Here is a 27,599-nt window from a genome sequence, read left to right as displayed (position 1 = left end):
TAGTTCACATGGAATGTCATCATAATTCATTTAACAGCTTAGCCACTAGGAATGAAACAAACATTTTTTCATGGCATTATTTTATTTCTCAAGAACACGTCGATAACTGTTAAAAAATGAAAACAATGATATTTAAAGAAAAATGTAACCAAACAATTCGAATACATATTTAGTATATAAAGTATTATCGTTTCCAAAGTAATAAGTCTTAATACCAGTATATGTATCGATGAAAAATGCATAAAGGCCCCAAACCTTGCGAGCAGTTTTCTTTCACAGCAGACAAGAGGTGGTAAATTCTCTGTGTTGGCTCCTCGTTTGTCCCCATTTTTACAAGCTCCCGTTGAAGAATCACAAGCTGATCGATTGTGAAGAAGTTTAGGTAAAGATAATTCTTCCTTTTCTCTTTTATGAAGTCCAGCCATTCACTATAACAGTTCTCCATAAAGTCGGCAATCTTGGGAACCATATCTTCCAGCCCTTCCGTATCAGACTTCCGACCCTGGTACACAAGTAAATACATCTCTCATAGACATCATCACTTCAAGAAGATTGTAAAACAAAATACAACAGTGTAAAAGAGAAAACCGCTTTTTAGGTATCTGCAAACTTAAAACATACTTTCATTTTCGGAATGTCCTCTTCCTTCCCGAATTCCAGTGTCACACACACCGGTCCATCTTGTCCCAAAGAACAGAGGAAGTTTGCATTCCACCCGTTGAACAGTACACACCCAGATGAGCACAGTTTCAGGTACACAGAGCCCAGACGTGTCATGCTGTCAAAGATCTGAACAACGGGGAAAAGAATCATCATTAAAAGTTTTTGTCAATAACAAGTAGGCATGTTAAAATAAGGTTTTTGAGAACAAAACAAATTGTTTTTCTATTTTAGGTACAGAAACCTTATATGCAATCCAAAAGTAAGCATCAATTTTAACTGCAGACATTTAGTTAAACCATAACTTTTCTGAAATAGCAACCTATACAGAACAGACCGAAAATCCACTACCAAGGTGTGCTACACATGTCCTTGTTATATAATACCAAGTGTCTTCACTTTATGTTCCTCATAAAAAGAAGTAAATTCATTTTAAGTCATAGCAACCATCTTTATTTGTTCCCAGTTTTAGTACAATGATGCTTTTTATAATGAAACTTTATGATCACACAGTTTTAAACCTTTTATTTTATAATGCAGACTGTGTGTGGTGTTCATAGTTTCAAAAAAATGACTGCATCGTATCTTTCAAAAGTTGTTGCATTAGGTGCTCTGAATTGTATTGCTCCGTCTGCAGATAGAGCTGGGATCTCTAATCATAGAAGTACTTGGTGTTTACCTACAAGTTTTCTCAAGTTAATGTTAACTTTGATAAGATTTACCTTTTGCGTTTTTTCTTTATTTAGGATTGTTGAGATAAGATTGAGGTTTGTGCACTGAAACTGGTTTAAACCCCAAATAAATTACATTTTACTGACGGTTCCAAGGCGGTTCCTAACAATCCTTGATAAACATACCTAGTTTTATATATATATATATATATATATATTATGCATGCACTGTGCTGTTTGTGGAGTTTTGTGCTGTTCTCCCATGTTTCTTGTTTGTGATTTTATGTTCTATGTCTTTGGCGTTTACCTAGTGCCATTAAACCGGGTTAATGTTTAAACTTTTTTCTACTGAGCTTCTTTCTGTAGTTTGTCGCATAAATATTGCCTCTATAACCCTAATAAAATCCAAATGAGTGTCTTTACATGAGCTTCATACCAAGCTTCACCATTTTATATCATTTCAAACTAATTACATGAAAGAAACAACTTTTTCTATTTTTTAAGCTTGATCACAGATGCATTCTAAAGGTACATCTTAACAGGAGAAATCTGTATACCTAGTTTAACTATAATACATCAAACCTTAATAGTTATTGTGAGGATAGGATGTTTTTCTATTTTAAGAATCAGGGACCTTGAAAGGCTCCATTAAACCTAATGCATCTCCACACAACATTTCATACCATGTTTTGATGCTAAACATCAAGGCTAACTTAGATTATTGAAAAAAAAAAACAGTTTGGCGCCTGCCTACCCACCATTTTTATTTAAATAAATATTTTTGATGAAAACCTGAAAATATCTTTACTTGAACGAATTTTCCTTAAATATGGCCGACCTCAGAAATATGAATACAAACCATTGTAAACCTGTCCACATTCACTTCACTCTTTTTATCCGTGGATTTCACAATTGACGAGTCAGATTTGCCAGCAACAAGCATCAGTCGGCTCTGTAAATCCTGGAGCTGGTCAAATGTATAATGCTTCTGTTGACGCTGGCCATCTTTTCCTGGCACCGTGAGCTTTATTATATCTTTCATCATCTTCAGAAAAAGAAAATAATAATAGCTTGAGCTGAAAATTGTATTATTTTTCAACAAGATCACTGCAAAAAGATGCCATAACTCATTATTTTTTTCTAATTTGATTAAGGAACATAACGTTACAATAACTGTTATGGTTATGGGCCTTGCTATGCATGTGTTTTGCCACTGGCTACATGTATTTTGTAAAATGACCACCACCCCTTCGAATTTAGGGTCTTTAAAGGATGTCTGCTTTACTCAGGACTCAAGGTAGTTATATGCTTTATCAAGAAGATGACGCCAATGTGGCAACCCCGCATTAAAGTCGGATTTCTTTTATTTGACGATGCAATTTTGCAAACATAAGACTTGAGTTAGTGACCAAAAAGACCCATACTTATACTTATCTGAGATATGTTCATACAAACAACCTGATCAAATTTCATGAAGATCAACAAAAACAATTACATTGTAAAGGAAAAATAAACATTTCATAAAAAAATCAGCTTTTCTAAAAAGATAAGTCCCAGACACCAGGTTTTTGATCCTAGATCCAAGACACACCAAACAAGCAAAATATAAGGATACTAAAAAAATACAAGCATTGACTGTGAAACTGACGGGTCAATGGTGTGTGTGCTCGTGTGAACGCATATGTGTGTGCGTGTGTGTGTGTTTGTGTGCGCGCGCGCGTGTGCGTGTCTATCCAAATGTCATCAAAATTGAAAATTTCTTTTTTAAATATGTATATTTTGCTGAACTTATATTATCCTTAATGTGACTGAGATATCCTGCAGAGAAAAAAACTGTAAACGTTTAATGAAAAAAAACACAACTGATGACATGGGGAAAATATCTTTACTAAGATTTCACCTAGTTACCTAGTTTTTGGCCGTAGATGACCCATTTTCACAAATGTCCGAGACAACATGTAGAAAAGCATTATGGCAATGTTTCATAACAATTAGATAAAATAATGAATTTATGACATGGGGAAAATACTTTTTGACGTGATGTGGCCTTTATTGCAAAAAAATAAGACAATATGTAGACAAAAATTTTTATAACAATTTGATACAAAAACTTTTGAGTGTATAACATGGCATTTAAACATTAACGCAGATTTGTTTACGCCCGCCCGTTCGCAACCCCCCACCGCCCTCTCCCTCATCGAGTACATGAAAGTTTGCCTATGCTACGCTCCTTGGCTCAATTAGATAGTTATATAAATTACCAATATCACCCTCATTAATAGTGACGATGAGAACAACAATTTGACAATACATTCCCTTAGAAATAAAACAGCAGTTACGTTGATTAACAGTATTCATCCTTAGGTTACTAGAACCTTTTAACACATGTATTTCTCCTAGCATGCAATGAACTTCTTCTCTAAAACGAGGTGTTGTCTTCCATTTTGTAAAACCTTACCTCTGTGATTTTGTAAAATAGCAATTACCATATCGGACGAATCTGAACCTTTCCATGCTCCTTTCCCCACGGTGTAAATGCCTTCTGCATTGATGGCCTCAGCTTGCATGAGAGATGTCACCTCGACCGAACCGTGCGCTTTTTTTATATCTTTCAGCCATTCTAGTTCACGGTTTGTGTCAAGCTGCATCAGAAACAAGTTGGTTACATTTGAAGATACTACATGTTCATATGTGTATCAATGAAAATTATTGATATCTAAAGGACAGTCAAACAAATATATTGAACAAACAGAAGAGACAGTATATTTGCCAAAACTTATAATTGAACCTTTTAAAATTAAGACAATTAGTAATGAAATACGGGCGGGTTCTTAATAACTAAGCAATTATTATATACGATTTCTACTTCATACTTTTACAGAAAGACAGGAAATTCAACTTACCAACTGTTTCGGCAACTTTGGATTTACAGCGAGTTCCTTCCAGACAACCTTACACATCTCTAAAAGGCGTATGTAGTTACAATCCGTCTCATCTAAGTCAAATATGAGTGGTGAGTATCCAAGAACGGCTGAATGCAGGCACTGGACTTTGGCAATGTTCAATGGCTCTTCCCCAGCAGACATCATCGCAAGGTCAACAAACACTTTCAACTCCTTTTGACCCGCTGAAAGAAATAATTTTCTCTAGAAGAGAACTTACTTACTTGTGAAATTGGATAGTAAATTGAAGACATTTAAAAACCGATTATTTTATCTTAAATTTAGCCATTTTACAGACGTGTTATACATGACAATTACATACATGTGTGCATGGATTCCTTCAACCATTTAACAAGTTTAGCAGATTTGACAAAAGCATCAAGGCAATTTGATTCCTTTTTCGTGATATCCTTTAAAATCTCGCATGTTTGCATCAAATTTTTATCAAATTCTCGAAGTTTGAAGTTTCTACCAGAATGCTGTAACAAAAATCATAAAATTAATCAAATATTTTGACAGTGACTTTCAATCTTTTGACACAAATCATAACAACGTCAAGCGATCTTTGAACAACACTGAACAACACTACATTATGTCACAAGGTAAACACGTTGGTGCTAAGTCTTGTCAGTTTTTCTCAAATAACCAAATATTGAAGCTAAAGTGATGTAATTGCTTTCACCGATGGACAATAAGTGTTATGTTAATATCATTATCAGTTGTTAGGTAAGGCCAATGATAAAATGATTGTGATACGCTGACATGTGCATGGACAACAATGGCTAGGATGAAGATTATTAGTTTATTGTTTTATGGTTTTGGTTTATAGATTTTAAAACAGGCAATGTAAAAAGCATGAAAATCTTAGCCTACTGAGACAATAGTCTTGATAGCCTGATAATCTCCAAGTAGCTCGTACTGTTGCTGAAATTTTAAAATGACTTTTGCGCCTGTGACACAATCAGACAGCTGCCTGTTCTGCTTTATTTGTTTGATCCTTTCATTAGCTGTTTTGCTCTGTATTTCCAAATGCATCATTTCTCGTAAAAGTATTTCATCGTCATCTTTTAATTTCCCAAACATTCTTTCTGCATCTACAAACATCAATTCACCTGTCTTCAGTTGTTGGCAGAATTTAGTCCATCTGCAAGAACAAAAAACAAACGTATTTGTGTCCATTAGTCATATTTTTAAAGCTAATTATAACTAGTGCTATCACAGGAGAAATGAGTTCCCCAACATGCTGTCTTGACACAGGATGTTATTTATAAAATTCAGACATTAAAATATAAGGTACAATAGTTGACTCATGATTATTCCAAGGGAAGTCTTATTTGCCACAAAGTTAATGCATTTGTCTCCACTAAATATGTTCATCATTTGTATAATAAAAACACCTGTGGACATAACATCAATGCTTACAGATAAGTCAAATGGCAAGTACATTTTTTGTAACTCTCAGAGAAGAAAGCCATGGCTAGCCCAAATCGTCAAACACTATTTCACTTCATGGTGATAATGTGAAACATGTGTCAGAATATGAAGAGCTCTTTAAACGAAGTCCAATATAGACAAGTTTCCAAATAACGTTACAGGGCTCATAACTCTAATATACCTAATATATCTAAATATAAAAAATGCCAGACACTCCTAAATATCATGGAAGATTATCAGCGTATCAAATTGATAGCTCTGCGGTAATAGTTTGCTCCACAAAAACCAAATATAGGTCAATGCGTAACGAGACGCCAACAAAAAACATGCACGCCCGTCGAATGAGCCATTCACACACGCAAAGTTCAACCTTCAACTTCAATTTTGAACTCTAACAGTGACCTTCACCTTTGGGCTACAAACCTTGGTCTTGTTCATGATACGCCACCTCATCATGGTGAACCATCATGGCAAGTGTTTTAAAAATCCTATAATGTTTGGTCAAGTAACAGCCCAGACAAGGTTAAGTCCGGACAGACAGACGCACTGCCGCACAGACGTACGCATTAACACAGATACGCAAGGCACAATCTTTCATCACGATGGCAATGTGGATAAGGTATGAAATATCTCTTAAACTGTTAGAGAAGTTCGCTCAACCAGCTTTTGCAAACATACTGCCAGACTTAACGACCACCCGATGGTGATCCAATATACACCCTTAAGTCTTGGTTTGTATGGGTATATCAATTTCATCTAGAGTTAAAGACATTTTCAAAACCTCTGAGTAAGTACTGTTAAATTTACTAACTAAACATTGTACCAAGATTCCACAAACCTTTTAAAAACAGGCTTCCATACCACATTTACAACATCAAGAGGAGTCTTACAACGCTCTGTGGTACCCAAACATGTGTCAATCCATATCTTTATGAACACAAATCCTTCAGCCAAGCGTTCAAATTTTGGTAGAATATCCAGAACAGCCGGTTCAACATCAAACGCTCTAAGATCTGGATCACTTGTTCCATCAGAGTCTTCCACTACCTTTGGTTTACAGAATTCCATCAAGGAATGCTTTTCTAGCTTAGAAGTTTTTTGCAGAACTTCCTCAATGGCTCTTGTGTCGACTGTAAACAAATTGTTTATTCCATAACTACAACAATTAAAATTACCAGTATGATGCTTAATCAATTTCAACACAGTGTTTATTTAATTAATCATAACGCCCCTTGACCACAGCTTTGTCTTAAACATGTGCTAGATGTCATTCCGATTCTTTTAAAGAAAAATACATTAACAATGACCTACAATAAACTAATTAGGTTGGGTCTTCTGGTCTACGGCAACCTATCATTGCAGATTCATGCTACTAGGTCAACCTGTTTCAAGCTATTGTGCTGTCAAAACTTGGTTAATTGACATACTGACAGACCATCCGACAAATTGAACAACTGACCAACGGTTGCTAACCTATATGAACAATTTTTAAAAGGGTGCTTAAATATTAAGCCTTACCTGATTCCAAATGCTGACAATGGCTTACAAACACTGTCATCTGTCTACTTTGGTTCTTAAATGCTTCTAATTCATTCATTCGAATCTTAATTGTCGATAACACTTTGTCCTTCAATCCACTTTCATTCGGTCGGATGAGAGCAAGTATGTCCGAGAACCCTTCGGAATGATCACTGATCATTTGTAAAATGCCGATATCTATTTTCCCGGTTTCTAATGTTTCCCAGTGACTTTCAAGCATCGTCATTGCAATTTGGAGATTTTCCTTACATTCATCGATCAGCAATGATATACCGGTATCTTCAGCTAAATATTAGAGAAAGGCACATTATTTGGCAAGAGCAAGCATCAAGCAGGGTCTTATGCTGCTTATAGGGCAGTTTTGGAGGTTCGTTATAAAAGATTGGCCGGACCGGAAAATTCGGGACAAAAGGATATCACCCGAAATCTCCGTAAAGGTCCGGAAAAGAAAGACGGGTATAAAAACCTGGCAGGCATGGAAGTTGCATTATGTGGCGGATCCATTGTCCAATTGTAAAAGACTAAGACTGCCATCTCAGGGATCGCAGATTCGATTAACCACCACACCATTAAAACAAACTCATCTCTTCCTGGAAGGACTATAATGGGGGGGATGATAGTGCTTACACTGGTGATCATTAAAAAACCAGTGTGACATTCTGGTTGAGCTCTATGCTCTAAAAACCTAAAATGTCTAACAATCTAATTGGAGCACTCGCCGAATCGGAATTGCCCGAGTGCGAAAATAAATAAGCCTACACAGGTTGATCAAAGTACGAAAACATGTATTGTGTTGTGAATTACAGTAAAAAATTGAATGCAATTTGTAAAAAATACCTTTGAACGTTATGCAACAATTAAATTTCGTATGTTTCATGTTTACTCATTACAAATGATCAAACATCGGTTTCGGATATTGATTACAAAATTTTAGTAATTAACAAAAGAGACAAATTAACACAACTATTACCACATTCAAACTAGTGGTTCTATGAAATATAATAAAGTAATTTGCGCCAAATGTGTAATTGCTTATTGTTATGCTCGTACATATATTTGAGCTATTTTTGATGTACCTATCTCTGTATTGGTTTCTTTTTAGTGAGTATATTGTTCACACGGTGTCTATCTAATCAATATCAAAAATAATACGTTACTTATGTATAATGTTTTAAATAATAATAATAAGACTTAATAAGCTGTTAATTGTTGTTTGTTATAACAATAAAATTTTAACCTTACATAATAAAATGTATTGTATTTTGATATGAATATTACAAATTTAAATGATTAATAAACAAGACACCAATGAGGGAACACAGTATTAAGGCCGCATTTTTATTTGACTATGCAATTTTGCAAAACTAAGATTTGAGCTAGTGACCTAGTTTTTTAACCAAAAAGACCCATATTTGTACTTATCAGAGATGTATTCATACAAATAATCTGATCAAATTTCATGAAGCTCAACAGAAATTATATCATTTGTGTGAGGAAAATGAACATTATATATATATACATCAGCATTTCCTAAAACACAAGTCTCAGAGACTTAGTTTTTTTTTACCCCATATGACACAGTTTATAATCTAAGATTACATGCACACAAATAATTCAAACATAAAATTAAAATTTAAATCAAAAACATGAAAAAACGTTTCTAAACACTTTACCTAATCAATTCGTTTTTTTTCCAAGATGCCTCATATTCGAAATAGCTTAAGATACAATGCAGACAAATTTTCGGAATAATTTTTATGAACATTCGATCAAATCTAGTAAACTTATGACGCAGGGAAATATTTCGTTAGATTTGATCTAATTACTTAGTTTTTGAATTTATGTGACCCATATTCACACAAATTCAAGACAACCTGCAGACAAATATTCTGATAAAGTTTCATAACACTTTGTTAAAAACTTTTGACTGTTGAATTTATGAAAAAAAATGAATTTATGACATGGGTAAAAAAATCTGCCTAGTGACCTAATGTTTTATCTACGATGACCAATATTCATAAATGTTCAAGACACTATGTAGACAAGTATTCTGACATAATTTCATGACAATTGGAAAAAAGCTATTGACTTTATGAATAAAAAAAAACTTTTACGCAGAATTGTTAAAACCAGCCTACTTGGTTTTCGCTATTCTATGACCCGTAATATTCTGTTGAAAAAAAAAACGACTAATTATATACATATTAAACAGATAAAATGCCTATTTGTGATTTGGTATGCAATTTTTCCTGTCTTCCTGTCTGGTCTGGTCTGGTTCGTTTATACCCAACCGTTTTGGACATCATAATCACAATCAAAGGAATTGATACATTTTAAAAATCGAAAACCGTACATAAGTGAAAGTCAGCATTCTGAGTAACATATCTTGATACTACTTAGACTAGAGTTTAATCACATGCTATACCTTATTTCTGGTCTAATAAAACCGTCATGTATATTTATGTATTACACATATGTAAAATGACAATACCACTCCTCATTACTTATGTGAAATGTTTATGTTTGTAAACAGTTTAATTGAAAACAGTAATTGCATAAGGTAGCAATACCATAATGGGCAACATTTCAAACTATGAACAGCTTGATATTATCTTAATGTGTATCATTTTTTGGATTCAAAAACAAAATATAAAAAAATACCGTCATTTTTTTATTTAAACTAAAATAACTCTACCCACATTTCAGAATTTTTGATAAAACGACATCAACGGAGAGACAAGAAAAATCCTTTATTTCATTTATTGTTTTAAGATTTTTGTTATAATTCAGTATAAGAGTAACTAGAAATATATTTACTTTCAGAAATAGAACATAATCACATCATCAACAAACCAAACTGTACTGAAATAGCCAATTTTAACATACTGTTTGGAGCGTGTACAAATTTGAACATCGACATATTAAAGAAAAAAGCCCTAGAAATATCCATGACCTGTTCTTAATTAATATACCTGCTTTTTATTAATAATTAAGATTAACCTTTTGTGAACATAAGGCAACACCAAATAAATGTCTCGTTCCTCGGATTTTGGCCAAAACAAATTGAAGCGAGCGAGCGAAAAAAACAACTTGTCATTTTTCATAAAACCCGAAGCAAGCGAAAAATATTTTTGATAAGAAAGAGTGTTCAATAAAATTACCCTTAAACCCATTTGAATGCAATATTGAGCTGAACCTCTAATGGACATTGGGAAAATGTCCGAATACATACTATTTATTCATCCGTTTTTAGTACACACATTATGCATAAACCAAATTTCGATTATAATTAAAACATATTTTAAGTATGACGATCATTCATAATAAAAAATAACGCTGCTTTTAGGAGAAAGTTTGAAAACTGCAACTGTATTTAGACATTAATTAGGATTGATTTCGGATGTTTAAAAAATAATGTTTTACACTGGCATAAAAAAAAACATCAAAGAACATCAGACACCATATAGATGTATTGACCTAATTTCATTTTGATTATCACAGTAAATGCAATGGCATGTGCTTATCGAAATGAAAAGTACAAGGGTATGTTCAGAGCACTTTTATGGTCAGCAAAATGTTTTATAATCCCGGATTATGCTGTAAAAGAAAAAAGAAATTAAGGTGAATGATACACTTAGGTTAGGCTTACCTATTTATTGGTCTATACGGACCAGTGTTAATATTGCTATTTGTGAAAATATATTTGTTCGAAACAGTTGTCAGAATTTGGTCAAAAATTACTTTGATACATGTTTTATTGCATAATTATGGGTACAGGGTGATACAGGAATCCAGTGGATTTCACGTGAAATCCATTCAAAACGTGAAATCCATTTCTAACTCAGATATATTAATAAGTAATTTTTATACTTTTTGGAAAGTGCCTAAAAAGGGTTTATATTTCAAATTTTATTGAAATATATCAAGAAATGAAGAAGTAAGAGCAATTTTTCGAAAATCGAAGTGAAATCCACATTTTGACAAGTGAAATCCACTTTTTGAGACGTGAAATCCACTCATAATTCATTAAAAAAAAATTAAACAAATAATTGAAAGGGCTTCATAATGGGTTTATATTTCAAATTTTATCCAAATTGATCCAAAAATAAGAAAGTTGTAGACCTATTTTGAAAAAAGACCTGAAATCGAAGTGAAATCCACATTTTGACAAGTGAAATCCACTTTTTTCAGACGTGAAATCCACTCATAACTCATTTATTTTTAACAAATTAATTTTTTTGTTAAACAAATAATTGAAAAGGCTTCATAATGGGTTTATATTTCAAATTTTACTCAAAATGATCAAAAAATAAGAAAGTTGTAGACCTATTTTGAAAAAAGATCTGAAATCGAAGTAAAATCCACATTTTGACAAGTGAAATCAACTCTTTGAGACGTGAAATCCACTCATAACTCATTTATTTTTAACAAATTATTTTTTTGTTCAACAAATAATTGAAAAGGCGTTATCATAGGTTTATATTTAAAATTTAAATAGAATTAGTCCAAAAATGAAAAAGTTAGATACATATATTGAAAATAGATCTGAAAGCGAAGTAAAATTCCCTTTTTGAGAAGAATTTGAAAAAAAATTGCTTCATTCAAAACTTCTTCATTTTTTGACTAATTTCAATAAAATTGGAAATATAAACCCTTTATAGACACTTTCTAATAAGTATACAAAAGCACAAAATTACTTATTAAAATTAATGAGTTATGAGTGGATTTCACTTATCGGAATCTGGATTTCACCTCGATTTCCGATCTATTTCTGAAAAAAAAAAGAAAAATTGCTTTAACTTCTTTATTGATTGACCAATTTCAATAAAATTTGAAATATAAACCCTGGATGAGACACTTTCCAATATGCATACAATAGAAATAAATGATTAACAAGAGCTGTCACAGTATGTGACGAATGCCCCCGAATGTGACATTGACCTACGAACAAGGTCAGTACATGGAAAATTGATCTTGCCTTTACGTGTCAAATACATATATGTATTTATTATTATTGCGGTATAGGATTATTAAAGTACTATTAGGTATAGGTCTAGTTACTCGTGCGTAAATCAGGAGTTTTCCTCGTGCATTTACTGAACTGAATTGGTTATTCGACGCTCAGACGGGATAGAGAAAACATTGCAAAATTGTCAAATTTTCATTATCTATGAATGTATTCAGATACATATAATAATATATGTTAAACATTATTTTGAACCTTGTTTAAAATATATTTATATTTTCAGATTGGTATTTTTCTGTTACCATGGCAATGCGAGTATTGTTGAGTCTGAGAGTGGGTGCAGCAGTGGTTCCGGACACTTTACGACTGCTTTTTAGCAGCGTGTTTTTCATTATGAAATATGTATAAGAACTGTGAAACCAGTAGTAATAATTTACTGGAAGTTATTTTTATTTTGTAACCATTTGCTTTGTATGTGAGTGTATCTTTGATTAAAGTATCCCGTCTGTAGCACACCTACACAGGTGTTCATTTTATTTTATTATCCTTAAGGTAAATAATAAATTATTTATGTTTGGCATGGAATATAATGAAATAGAAAACATAAGGCAAGTTGTTTTAAATTGCCTCTGATCATAAAAATACCACCCATACTTGACAACCTACACTGTTATGTCCTTATTTTCAGAATTCCCTTGTGAATAAACACTTAGTGTATCTTTCACCTTAGAGGTAGGGACATGGGTCTTGCACACGACACGTCGTCTTCGTATGTGGAACACATGTGGCAAGTTATTTTAAAATCTGTCCATACAAGAGAAAGTTACAGCCCGGACACGACAACCTATACTCTATGTCCTTATATGCAGCACTCCATTGTGAATAAACACTAAGTGTGACTTTGACCTTTAAGGTAGGGACACGGGTCTTGCACGCGACACGTCGTCTTGGTATGTGGAACACATGTGGCAAGTTATTTTAAAATCTGTCCATACAAGGGAAAGTTACAGCCCGGACACGACAACCTATACTCTATGTCCTTATATACAGCACTCCATTGTGAATAAACACTATGTGTGACCTTGACCTTTGAGGCAGGGACACGGGTCTTGCACGCGACACGTCGTCTTGGTATGTGGAACACATGTGGCAAGTTATTCTAAAATCTGTCCATACAAGAGAAAGTTACAGCCCGGACACGACAACCTATACTCCATGTCCTTATATGCAGCACTCCATTGTGAATAAACACTAAGTGTGACTTTGACCTTTGAGGCAGGGACACGGGTCTTGCACGCGACACGTCGTCTTGGTTTGTGGAACACATGTGGCAATCATTTTAAAATCTGTCCATACAAGGGAAAGTTACAGCCCGGACACGACAACCTATACTATATGTCCTTATATGCAGCACTCCATTGTAAATAAACACAAAATGTGACCTTGACCTTTGAGGTAGGGACACGGGTCTTGCACGCGACACGTCGTCTTGGTATGTGGTACACATGTGGCAAGTTATTTTAAAATCTGTCCATACAAGAGAAAGTTACAGTCCGAACACGACAACCTATGCTCTATGTTCTTATATGTAGCACTCCATTGTGAATAAACACTAAGTGTGACCTTGACCTTTGAGGTAGGGACACGAGTCTTGCACGCCACACGTCGTCTTGGTATGTGGAACACATGTGGCAAGTTATTTGAAAATTTGTCCATACAAGGGAATGTTACAGAGCCGGACGGACGGACGGACGGACGGACGGACGTTGCGATTTTAATATGCCCACCTTCGGGGGCATAATTAAAATAACTGAGTTCTGAGTGGATTTCACGTTTTGAGTGGATTTCTGTATCACCCCGCACCGCATAATTATTGCTTCAATTAAAGATCCTTTAGTGCACGAGAGTAAGATTAATTTTTAAAAAATCGAGCCACAGTGTTTATACTATGTTTATCCAAAAGAAGCCGCCATTTTGATTGATTTTAAACCAATGCTAAACCGCTCGATATACAGTATAAAATACCACGCATCGGTTACTTCCCTTTACAAAAACACTTGTTTTAGCGTTTTTTCAGCCTTAAAAAAAAAATTCAAAATAAAATATGGCTGGCGATTAAAATATAGGAGCGGGCGAACAATTTTAATTTTTTTACATTTTCAAAAGAAAAGGAGCAATAAATCCGCGGACAGAAACATCAATTTGGCATGGCATAATGCCAAAAAAATCAAATCAAAAATTCAAAAAGTTTTACCGTCTTTTTTTAAAAAAAAATCGAGTTTAAAATTCCCAACCAGCTATTTCAGCTGGGCCTGTAATGAAATTTCTAAAGATGATAATATGTATGTATACAATTGTATTTAACTACTTTTTAATGAAAATGTAATATAAATTTCTGTAAAGAGTGTAGCTAATGAAAACAAAAAGGAAAGAAAGTTTAATTGTGTGTTGGATTGATTGGAACCGATACATTGAAACCCTCAAAATATTTTGCCATGTGCTTAATATAGGCTAACGCATTAAAATTGAAGAGTTTCAAGTGTAGGTTTCCATTAGGGGTGTGCTACCTTAATTTAAATCATACTTGATTTCATGAAAACATTCTTAAAACCTTCATTACTTTCTGTTTTTAAGCAGGAAATTACGTCATGAACATATTACAAAATTCTAACGTCATATAACCGGTTGTGTCGACACCATGTAAAAGAAACAAAATTTCATTATTAGGTATATTGTTTATGTTGTGGTTCCAACTAGATATAATAACAACATTCATTCTACTTAAAACGGATGTAAAACGATCGAAAATATATTTTAAATTTTTCTAAGTACTCCTTTCTACAATGCATGTATCATCATTGGTTAATCAGCTTGTGGTTTCCAGCGCAGGGGTTTTCTTTCTTATTTTTTACCGCAAAAGGAATGTGATAAAAAAATCATACACTCGTCATCGTATAATACTCAATTCTATTCAACTCCACCAGGAAATATTTTAGTAAGCTTGCCCTGATCTGGTTGAACAAAAGTGTTTTATATAACTTCTCAATACCAAAGAGACTCCTTTAAAAAAAACTATACTTATTGTATAGACAAGGGCTACAACACAGACTGTTCAATTCTCAAATGAATAAAATTATCAACGTATAGGGCTAAACCAATGTTTTTATTCATAAAATGACTACTATTAAAACAAAAGAAGACATCTGAATGACCGAGATTACCACATTATTAAGATATCAATTAAAATTAAAATATGACGAAATTTGAGCACACGTTAGCAAAAATCAAACACATGAAATAACCTTATTTACAATCATGTTGTGTGCAATATTGTAAGCAAATAAAAATCCAGTGCAATACAGAATCCTAAGTTCAAACACCAACCACTTTATATGTTGTTTATGAATGAAATTCATCACTGAACTTGGCAAAGTCGACCCTTGAGTTTTGTTTTTGTCTTTCATCGGTCAATTTGATTTCTAAGCACATCGATTGTATCGAGCGATTTCATTGACTGATAACTGCACACACAGAAAATGTCGAGTTGGCTATATTAACCGTGCTGTGTGAAAAATCTGTGTATTGTGCTCTTGTTCGGAATGCAATGTGAATATTTTATGTTATTTTAACAATTTACAGCGTTTGATATTCATCTTTTCGTTGATAGTGGTACTTTTACATACGTATTTCCTTTTGGCAAAACGTGTCAGGAATGCACATTTTATGTTGTATCCGTTGTCTTAAAATATACACAGGAAAGCGAAATCGAGAGAAACCAATGTGCTTGTGACAGATCCTATATACACACAAGTTTTTGTAAGTAAACAATCCATACGAAACTTTAATCAAGGGCAGATAATACTATTTTATGTTCTGGCATTGTGTACAACTTCTCATTACCGTCTGTTCCAAGCAAAAACTATGCGAACATATTTTACCTTTGCCAAGGGAGTTAATCTTGGGATGCATAGATTATAGAGTTATGGTTCTTCAAATGAGTACAAACATATATTGCCTTCTACCTTTATCTAATAAAACTAGATGTCAAATGGTAATATGTTGAGCCCGTTGAACGAGCATTTGACAAAAACAATGCTCTTCCATGCAATTAGGATACAGGAAACATGGAGATTCAGTCCGGACAGACAGACAGACACATTGACGCACAAGTGTAGAGCCTGCAACACTCCACCTCATCAGGGTGAACCTTCATGGCAATTTGTTTGAAAATCCTATAACGCATGGTCAAGATAAAGCCCAGACAAGGATGATTTCAACCTAAGAACTCTAATCGTAACTTTACCTTTGAGGTACAGACCTGGACAACTATGTTTTGCTCACAATACACGGGCTCAACAAAAAGCATGTATTAAGTAGTTGTCAGACATACTTGTTTGTCAAGTGAAGGAATTAGGGACAACAGGTCATAGTTTATGGTTCTAAAGATGTCAACATTGCCATCAATCAATGTCTCATGTTTCCTTCACTTCCATACAAAACCTCAAATAATGATGAAAAGCTCATGTATGGAAGCAATTGAGGAAAAAAGGTTAACATCTTTCTTATATCATGCAGGAGCTCAACATATTACTCATAATTATATATATCACAAAGAAATCTGCAGTTAGCAGTATAAATATGAGCTCTAATATATGCACATACTTGAACAATCCGTCCTTAAAACACGCTTAAGCACATTCACTAAATGGGTCAAAGGCAATCATTTTAATTCGCTTACTCTGGTTTCGAACAAAAAGTTGAATGGGTTCCCAAGAAATAGCCATCTTGATGATACGCATGTATTCTGCATCTTGTGGTCCATTGGTCACTACTGTTTGCCACTGTCGTTGGAACAAGTCGGAGAGGAGATCTCGAAACCTTTCCTTCTCTGTCAAGCCCAGACGCCAGTATTCAATCGTATATCCTCCGTCTATGGCCTAATCATATAAAAGCAAATATGCCCACTGGTTTTTTAATATCAGTTATGAATTAAATATGACGATTACAAATGCCTTACACCTTTTTAAAATATTTCTTTCTTTACCAAAAAAAAATAATACCTTCATAGCAATGTTGGTAAGACATCCTTTCATTGTCGTGTTGAAATTTTCAACTTCAGCACAGTACAGATGTATGAACTCATTCTTTCGGGAACTGAATACGCTAAGCTAATATATAAAAAAAAGAATCATATAATAATCCTACTTAGAAATTGTTTTCAGGGAGTATTCATGGCACATGCTTGTAGAACAAAATAGACATGGTTACAGCATGTCTTCTGATGTAATGCTATCATAGATAATTTATGTAATTACCAGTTTTTAACCAATGTTGATTACAAGATCATCGTTCAAGAAATAACAGTAGTACAAGTGCAGTACTACGACTTACCGAAGTGATCTAGTCGTAAGACAAGTGACGGTCAACCTAGGATTTCCGGAATGGGATACTTTCATATAAATTCAACACCATTTTTTATAATAAAGGCTCAAATAGACAAGTATCACTTTAAATCAATGATTGTATTTTTTATATTCCTCGCAGATTTCAAGACAAGACGCCAATGCGGTTACGCCGCAGTAAAACCAGACTTTTTATTGGACGATGCATTTTCACAAACCCAATATTTGTGCAGTGACCTAGTTTTTTTAACCAAGAAAACCCATATTTATACTTATCAGGTATATCAGTCATACAAAAAAAACTGATCAAATTTAATAAGATCAACAGAAACTATTCCATTTTGTTAGGCAAAATGAAAATTTTATAAATACATCAGCATTTCCTAAAAGATAAATCCCAGAGACCTAGTTTTTGACCCCAGATGACCCACCAACAGAGCAAAATATGAAGATCCTGTGATACTGACGGGGAAATGGTGTATGTGTCGCTGTGAAGGCATGTGTGTTTGTATATTTTGCTAAAACTCTATTAAACTTCAATGTTAAGATATCCTGCAGAACATATACTGTAAAAGTTTCATGAAAATAATGAATTTATGACATAGGGAAAATATTTCCTTAGACTTGACCTAGTTATTTAGCTTTTGACCAGATGTGAACCATATCCACAAATGATCAAGCTATCTTGTAGACAAGTATTCTGACTAAGTTTCATAACTATTGGATAAACACTTTTGACTTTATGGCATGGAATAAAAACTTAAATGCAAATGAGTTTACGCCAGCCCGCCCGTACATCTGCCAACACAACCGCCCACTATTTTGCTAAAAAACGGCTAAAAAGTAAGTACACTACTTAAAATATAGTCATTTTGCCTTTGCGCGATCACTCACGCGAAACCAAAGATTTCTTTGCCACCTGATATAATTGATCAGGAACTGACTGACTGTATGGCGTTGCCTATTAAAATTAACACAGTTAATTCGGTCAAGTTTTCACAAAAACATGGGCAATAATTGTGGAATAAATAATGCAATCTGTTAATCCACAAACAATAAGTAAATGTCAATGTTTGACAGTTTAAGGGCCATAACTCCAGAGTGAATAGTGTGATCTGACTGTGGATCAAACTTGTTTAGGATTTAAGCCATTAAACATTGTAACCCTTTGGAGCAAAGCTTAGATTACAAATGCTCAAGTAAGAAAGTGGATTTGATTCAAGGGCCAAAGTAAATATCACGATCTGGCTATTGTTCGATTTTACCCAATAACAGTTAAGAACGGATAAGAAATCAAGTTAAAAGGTGGACAGAGTGAAAATGCTGATCTTTTGAAATATAAAGTGTCATAAATTCACAGTTAATTATGCAATCTGACTGTTGATCAAACTCAGTTGGAATATTAGCCTCATGAACATTGTAGCCAAGTTTGGTAAAGATCGGATAAGAAAAGCTCTCACGTGAAAGAGCTGACAAAGTAATGGTTAAATTTTGACATGTTAAAAGCCATAACTCTGGAGTTTATACTGTGCTTTTGGATGTTGATCAAAAATAGTTAATATTTATGCCAGTTAACATTGTAAAAAAGTTTGATTAAGATTTAAAAACAAATGCTGAAGTAAGAGAACAGACATAAAAGTGTGAAGCTGCTGCCGGACAATATGTCAGCAATGCTATGCAGGTGACATAAAATCCCGGGAGGGATACGAGGGTCCCATGTATCGGCTATTGTACACTGGCGATTGTTAAAAGTAGGGGGTAGTAGAAGTATCAGTAGCAGAAGTGTTGGATATATTATTCTAGCAACAGCAGTACTGAGTAGATGTTATCTAATACGTATACAAAATATAAATACCGACAGAATCTGTTTATAATATTAGAGTCTAGCTTTTAGTAAGACTAATAAAATCCTTTGTTACTATGTATGTATTAAACGATCCCATAAGGCAATTATTGAACATATGATTTTATTGCACATAAAAATGAATATATAATATAAATTGAATTATACAATAATATACAACAAGAGCCGTCGTAAGTTCCAGTTCATCATCATGAATAGTATTCTTGATCCAAAAAGAAACTAGGACATATAACAAGAGCTGTTGTGGAACAGCGCGCTCCACTTTACGCCGCTTTGTCTTAGAATTGACTGCAATAATGATGCAATATGTGCCTGTCAAAAATAATAAAAAAGTCAAATTAAAAAGTAAACAAGAAACGCCGCAATGTTACGAAACCAGGTTTCCAATGTTTGTCAGAATTTTTTAGCCTCCATTTAGATTCAAAAGGTTATCTTCTTTAAGTAACAGTGTCTTGACTATACCCTAGGACCCCAAACATAATCCAATGAAAGGTATCCAAAAGTTCTTCCTTTATACCAAGTTTGGTCATAATAGGTAAATTCTTACTAAAGTTAGTCAGTACATTTGTACTAACTATTCTATATTTTTAGGAACAGTGACTTTGACCTTGAACCTAAAAAAACCCAAACGCAATCCCATAAAAGGTCTCATTAACTCTTCCATAGGTGAGTTTGACGCCGTCCTTCCGCCCGGACAACAACGTATGCCATTCCAATTATAAGGTTTCACTTTGTGAAATATAAAAATGTGCCTGTCAAAAGCAATATAAAAGGGTAAAAACGTATATCAAGAGCCATTATATTAATATAAGTTAAAACCTAAAGTAGCCCCAAAAAAATAACCAAATTTTAAAAGTCAATGAAGGACCATAATTTGTACTTAAGACAATAAGGCGTTTCATTATGAGAATTCAAACCAGCGCTATGGCGCTTTTCATTCATTGACTGTATATCATGGTCTGTATACATAAAGACATGTGTTTTTGCTCCAATGCTGACACATTTTACGAATTAAGTTTTCTTAAAAACTGCACTATATGTCATAAATTGTGTTTTTGCCTAATGTCTTAATGTTAAGTAAAGTATTACAACTTATATTATAGAAGTGCAATAGAAGTGCACAAGTGTGTCAAGTTTGTTCTTAACAGTACTGAATCATGTATGTAACCTAAATGTGTGATGGCCCTAACCCTTACCCTAAGCCTTACCCTAACAACTAATTGAAGAATCAAGACGGCTGAATGAAGGGTATAGAAGTAATAAGTGAAAATCATGAGGGGCCATGATTTGTATTAAGGATAAGGCCACAACAAATTGATCATTTGTTCGTCGGATTTGCCGCACCTAATCTTTGAAAAACGAAAAAACATACTAATTGGCCGCGCATATTATATTTTTTGTTTACTTCTGAAGTTCCTCTATTTTCTGATTTTCTTTTACTTAGAATTCAAACCTGCAACGTCGACTTTGCCTTTTTTTGAAGGTATTTTCATGCCTAAAAATCTTCGCGAGCAAACTTTCCTCGTATCAGGACAAAATCAGGTCCGGGTAACCGCAAAACAGCCGATATTTGTTGACAGTCTTTTTAGTCGGGAATATTTTGCAGGACGCACCGTTGTTATTTATTTCCGGTATTAATTTTCAGGTAACTTTCAGGTTTTAGTTTTCGTCATGTAAAATACGCGTTTTAAATGAAAATCGGTGTATTATAGTCTTCCGTAAACAACAACAGTTTCACAGGTTCGAAGGCAATAATTATTTGTGTGTTTAAATTAATTCATTGTTTTGTACTCAAAATTTAGTGTTAAATAATAACTAAATCGGATTTTGAGTGCAAAACTTAAATTAAAATACACGGACACACGACTTACAACAATTGAACATGTTTTCGTGAGTTGTTTTTTTAATTCTAAAATGCATTTCTCAGTTTTCATATACTCATAATTGTTATAAACAGATAAAAATAATAGGACTTGTAAATGTTTTAGAAACAGCCTGTATTTATGCACCAGTCAATTGTAACCACGACACCCCCCCCCCCCCCCTCCCCACCAGGTCAGGGGGTATACCGGGGAAAGATGGGGAAATGGGCCGTGTTTTTACCTTACAGGTGGCCCCCAAGTGCCGGGTGAATGCGGTGGATTTACCTGGGGTTGGCAGGACCGACAATCGAAGTCCCCGCTATTCCCCGGACCTTGGGGGCGTGGTTACAATTGACTAGTGCATTACACATACATGTACAGTATAAAATAGCATCAGTAAAATCAGGAAATAAAATCTTTTATAAGTAAAACGACTGTTTTAATTTTCTCAATTCTTTGTTCTTATCCACTTGTTTTCTTTGATTGATTTGTAGTAAAGTGGCCTGTTTAAAGTGGCCTGTTTCTTACGGGCATTGAAGCTATGGAGCCGTCATTTTATTCTTTTTTAAGGCTGGGACCTATAAACCGTGGTAAAGGCGAGGTCTTAAAAGGGAACATCTTTATTCCACCACCTTCTCTAATATAATGACTAGTGCCACATTTGCAGATTTGTTTGATACTGCTTCAATTATGTTGTCCCGCAATTTAATCCACAGTGTCTTTTTTAAGGAAAGTTCTCTGTGTTATTTACATTTTCGATCTTCTGCAATATCAGTCATTACAATTTTACCATGTACTTCAAGGTTCAAATTTAGACCTGATCCAATATTTGGAAATGCTCAAATGATGAATTACTCTTACTAGTCTAAAATAGTTTTCTTTTTGGTCTTCGAATAATTGCACGTTACTATGAGGAATGTTGCTTTTACAATATATCCACGTTTAAATTGAAGTTAATAGTAATTTAAAGCACTGGATCTTATTGCCATTTGTTGAATATTGCGACAGATTTTCATGTGATACAATCAAAACCTTTTCATTTATATCTGAGAACCTAACTTTGCAATTAAAAACATTTCTTGACATAATTGTATGATAAATTTGGTAAGAAATAAACTTTTTATTTTATTTTATTTTTTTGCTTTGCACTCGCCTCTGAATTGCCTTAAATTTAAAAAAAATAAATATTTTTTTTCACTCGCTCGCTCCAACTTTTTTTTGGCAAAATCCGTAGAACAAATGATCAATTTGTTGTGGCCTAATAACATTTTATGAATCAACATGGGATGAAAGGATTTGACAGAGGATCACTTTAGGAACATTCCTGTGTAATGATTTTGAAATTAGGCCAATAGTTTCTGAAGAAAACACTTCTTTTTTTCAATTATAGACATATAGTGAAAAGTAGCCCAGCCCCTAACATCCATGAATCAGCAAGGGGTGAAGGAATTTAATAGAGGATCACCTAAGAATCATTTTTTTGAAATTATTATAAAATCGTGCCAGTGGATTCTGACGAGAAGCTTTCCATATAGTCATATATAATATAGTAAAAAGTAGCCCCGCCCCCTTGTGGCCATGTTTTTTTAACGAATCAACATGGGGTGCCGGAATTTTATTTAGTGTCACTGAAGGAACATTTCTGTGAAATTAGTTTGAAAGCAAGCGTTTTCTGAGGAGATTTTAGAGTTTTTCCTTATTGTTGCCATGGCAACCAGAGCTCTGCATGGAAGCCCTTTTATAGAAGGAATCTGGAAGAGGACCACCCAATGAACAATTCTGTGAATTTTGGTTGAAATTGTCTGAGTGGTTTAGGAGGAGAATTGATTTGCATGAAAATGTTGATGATGGACGACAAAGAATGACAGCTTACGCTAAAGTATAATTACTTAAATATACAAAACAAACTAGATCTAACAGAGAACGTAATAAAAAAAACACATGCTCAAGTGTGGAAAAAACTGCCTGAATATAACAATTTAAGAAATCAAGTGGAACGTGTTCTACTAAAGGTAAACGTGCCACAGAAGTGTCCATAATGTAGACATGATGAAGATTAGAAAATACTGGTACTCTAATAAATTATCTTATATACCATATAACCTTGACCTCAAAGGTATGGACACAAGTCTTGTGCACGAAACGTCCTCATACCATATGGTCACTTTTGTTAAATAATTTTAAAATCCAACCTTGTATGACATAGGTATGGACCAAGCACAAACTACCATGAGTAACACTTATATAACAGAACATACAAATTCAATATGTTATTGCAACCTTGGCCCTGAAGGTAGGGACACGGGTCTTGTGTGCGACACATCCCCTTGCTACGGTGGTCACTTCTGCCATATAATTTTAAATTCCGACCATGAATGAAAAAGATGTGGACCGGACGAAAATGGGGCTGACTGACTTAACAGATCGTTGGATGGACGTGCCGACATGCATGACACTTCGCTTTGTAAAGCGTGTGTATAATAAAATTTTAAGAATATAAACATGCCCATATATTGCATAAAATACAATTAAACATGACCATACTTGGTTTAATATGCATTCTTCATGCCATAAGTCTTCTAAATATTTAGTTGATCATCAACTTACTTCCTTCTCAATACTCTGTTGCAAAGACCTCAAGATTCGATCATTCCACTGTGTAGCAATGTCATCACAACTCAGTTTTTCTATTATAGCACTCTCCCAAACCTGAAACAGGACGCATTGAAAAAATGTCAAAATAAGCAGTCACCATTTTCGTAAGACAAAATTTATTAACATTTTGAAAATGGTAAAAAGGTTACTAAATAGTACAGCACACGTACATAAATAATAAAATAACAATACTAACAATCAAAACTAATGTTGCTCTCCATCAACGCGAATTGTAAAAGCAACTGCCATTTATTGTAAATAAGTGTTATCAACATGTCAACACCTTCAACTAGTATTACAAACACGTGGTCTTATAATGCGTAAGACAGAACGTGCTTTTCACACCTTTACACATTAACAGTGCACAATTATACCCGGTCGCAAAACCCTATTTATTAATTTTTCGAATACAGAATCATACAACGTAAAATATATCATGTAAAACTAGCCCCACCCCTTGGTGGCCATGTTTTTATGAAACAATATGGCTTGAAAGAATTTGATGAAGGGTCATTTTAGAATCAGTTCTTTAAAATTGTTTTGAAATATGGACAGTGGTTTCTAAAGTAAAGATTTTCAATGTCTTCCACTAAGTCATATAGTACAAACTAGCCTCTGCCCTGTCGGAAGAGTTTTTAACCAACATGGTTTGAAGGAATTTGACAAAGAGCCACCTAAAAACACTTTTGTGTTGGGAAATCATTTTAAAATATGGCCATTGGTTTCTGAGGAGAAGATTTTCTACGATTTTCCATATAGTCCTATAGTGAAAAGTAGCCCTGCCCCCTGTCGGAAATGGTTTTAACAAACCATGACGGCTTGAAGGAATGTGGTAAAGGGTCACGTAAAGAATATTTCTGTAAAATTATTTTAAAATATATCCATCAGTTTCTAAGATAAGATTTTCAAAGTTTTCCATATAGTCATATAGTGTAAACTAGCCCTACCCTGTTAGCAAAGTTTTTAACAAACAAATATGGCTTGGATTGTTTTGATAAAAGATCACCTAACGAGCAATTCTGTAAAATGTTTTTTTTTAAATCTGGCACAACAGTTCTTCATGAAACCATTTCATTTCAGGTAGTCTGAGAGTGGATCATCCAAGAAACATCCCTTGAAATTTGGTTGCAATTGGCCAGTTGGTTTAAGAGGAGAATTTGTTTGAAGGAAAATGTTGATGATGGACTATATCGGAGGGCGGACAGCATCGTTTCACATAACGCATTGCTTAGGTGAGCTTAAAAGGGGCCATAACTCAGTCAAACATTGGTTGATTGCTAAAAAGTCGAGCTAGATCTGCATTTTAGAATGTTAAATATGTGTACCACAAATTATGTAAAACAATTGTACCAATCATAAGTTATCATCCGGATACCAAACTTATGCAAATTCTGTCGATCAGAAGCCATTAATTTATCAAAAATTATCGGTTTGTGAACAAGTCAAACTTGACCTGCATTTTATGGTGTTTTACCAAAATTATTCAAATCTGTCGACTCTGTTATAAGTTGCCATCAGGACACCGATTATTTGTTAAACAATCTTAATTTAAACAGGGTCATAACTAGGTGAAAAATACGCGGTTTGTAACAAAAGCAAAAGTTGAAACGTATTTAACAGAGCTTGCGCAATATGTGACAAATGCCCCTGGAGTGCCAACCAGTTCAATAGATTATGCTTTTTTTAATATGCCTTCATTCAGGAAGAGCTAAGCATATGCCAGATCGATGGTTGACGTTACTTCCCGAACTCTACCAACTATACTCTATCTGCATACATTCAGCATTCGATAATGATAAACCTGTTCCTTAAACTGTGAGGTATAGATATATTGTGGTAACTAGCCCCGCCATGGGCAACCATGTTTTTATGAATTAACATAGAGACTGAAGGACTTTGACAGAAGGTCACCAGAGGAACACTATTGTGAAATTGTTTTTGAATTTAGGCTTATAGTTTTTGAAAAGAAGATTTTCAAAGAGTTCCATATAGACATATAATGTAAAATTGCCCCGTCCCCTGGTGGCCATGTTTTTTTATGATTCAACATGGGGTGAAAGAATTTGGTTGAGGGTCACTAAAGGAACATTACTCTAAATTATTTTAAAATCGAGCCAATAAAATCTGAGGCGAAGATTTTTCCATACAGACATATAGTGTAAAGTAGCCACTTCCCCTCGCTGTTTTTTACGAATCAACATGGCTGAAGGAATTTGATAGAGTGTCACCTAAGGATAATTTCTGAAAAATTATTTTAAAATCAGGCCAGTGGATTTTGAAGAGAAAGTTTTCAAAGTGTTCAATATAGGCAAATAGTGAAAAGGAGCCCTGGTATCTGGTGATCATGATACAGGGTTACCTAAGGAGACCCGAGTATTTCTGTGAAAGTTGGAATCGAGCCGGCAGTTTCAGTGAAAAAGAGTTTTAACTGAACGATGGACAATCACCCCATAACAATAACAATTTGTGCTCAGGTGAGCTTAAAAGCACATAATTTATATGGTTGCAAAGGGTTTCATGAAAGTGAAGACAAATATTTCAAACTTGAACTGAAACTACTGACTTCGACCTTTGATCGACGTATGCCTTGCCACAAATAGAAGGGATACTAATATATAAATATCAGATTGCATTGAGGGTGGTAGCATAGAATGCTAACCAGAGAAAGTTAACGTCAACCGATCCGTAAACCGAGGTTGACATTAACTTTTTAAGGGTTAACATTATATGCTATCACCCTCCATGGGATCTGATATTTATTGTATTATACCTAATGAATATTTTGATTTGAAAATGTAAAACAATATATAGTCTATGTTAACAGGAACAAACACGAAAAACGTTTAAAATGCATTTAATTGAATTCTATACTTGCCTTCAGGTTGTGTAGCATGTATATATTCCAAGAAGAGTTGGCATAGTATGCAAGCCAAATTAGAACCTTGTTTACAACGGTTTCAACGGCATCCATTCTGTCATTTTTATTTGCACTACCTTCGGCTTCAAGTTTGCTGTAAGATGATATACACTGTAGGAAAATGTGCAATGAATGCATCAGCTTTTGTGTTCTATTTTTGGATGCTGCACAGTAAACAAGTTCTTTGGCAATGCAATATGACATCTCCCAACTTATCAGCTTCCTGTAATAAACAAAAAAAATGATGCTTATTAATTGTACTATTATTAAAGCAAGCATATCTAAAATATCTTCACCTGCGACTCACTAGACGGGCATCAAGAGACCCAAGTTACATTCACGCTGCTGCATCAAGTTTTCAACTTTTGTCTATTCTAATATTATCGACCTTGACCTGACCCCAAAATGCAATCCAAAAGTACATTTTCACATAAACTTGCTATAGTTTATTGCAAAATAAAACTAGAGAGGATAAAAAAAATCAGAATCAACAACCTTGAACTTGACCTTACTGACCTCAAAAACCATCCAAAGGTGTTATTAAGCTTCCTACGTCCATCTTACATGTATCTAAAGTTATTGAGCAGTAAGAATAAATTTCTGTTTTATTCAAAGCTACCTTTACCTAAAGCAATCCCTAGGGAAATCTTAATACAAGCTTCCTATACAACAATCTATATGTTACTT

General features: G+C 34.2%; 1 protein-coding gene across 7 annotated transcripts in view; it reads right to left on the bottom strand.

Annotated features, from left to right (window-relative positions):
• Window positions 1-27,599, bottom strand: part of LOC128237273 (E3 ubiquitin-protein ligase rnf213-alpha-like) — a 117,591-nt gene that overhangs the window by 53,064 nt on the left and 36,928 nt on the right. For all 7 annotated transcript variants that reach the window (XM_052952636.1, XM_052952637.1, XM_052952634.1 and 4 more), the window contains 13 exons: window positions 26,871-27,135; window positions 23,948-24,049; window positions 17,273-17,380; window positions 16,951-17,149; window positions 7,226-7,531; window positions 6,546-6,837; window positions 5,147-5,417; window positions 4,596-4,752; window positions 4,235-4,458; window positions 3,818-3,973; window positions 2,191-2,376; window positions 622-789; window positions 256-502 (listed from right to left, as the gene is read on the bottom strand). In XM_052952636.1, the coding sequence (XP_052808596.1) occupies window positions 256-502; window positions 622-789; window positions 2,191-2,376; window positions 3,818-3,973; window positions 4,235-4,458; window positions 4,596-4,752; window positions 5,147-5,417; window positions 6,546-6,837; window positions 7,226-7,531; window positions 16,951-17,149; window positions 17,273-17,380; window positions 23,948-24,049; window positions 26,871-27,135 (2,681 nt within the window). The remainder of the gene's footprint in view (window positions 1-255; window positions 503-621; window positions 790-2,190; window positions 2,377-3,817; window positions 3,974-4,234; window positions 4,459-4,595; window positions 4,753-5,146; window positions 5,418-6,545; window positions 6,838-7,225; window positions 7,532-16,950; window positions 17,150-17,272; window positions 17,381-23,947; window positions 24,050-26,870; window positions 27,136-27,599) is intronic.

This window comes from Mya arenaria, chromosome 6 (genome assembly GCF_026914265.1).
Source record: "Mya arenaria isolate MELC-2E11 chromosome 6, ASM2691426v1".
Taxonomy (NCBI): Eukaryota; Metazoa; Mollusca; class Bivalvia; order Myida; family Myidae; genus Mya; species Mya arenaria.
The sequence above is the reverse complement of the archived record's forward strand: the minus strand, read 5'-3'. Positions and strand labels throughout refer to the sequence as shown.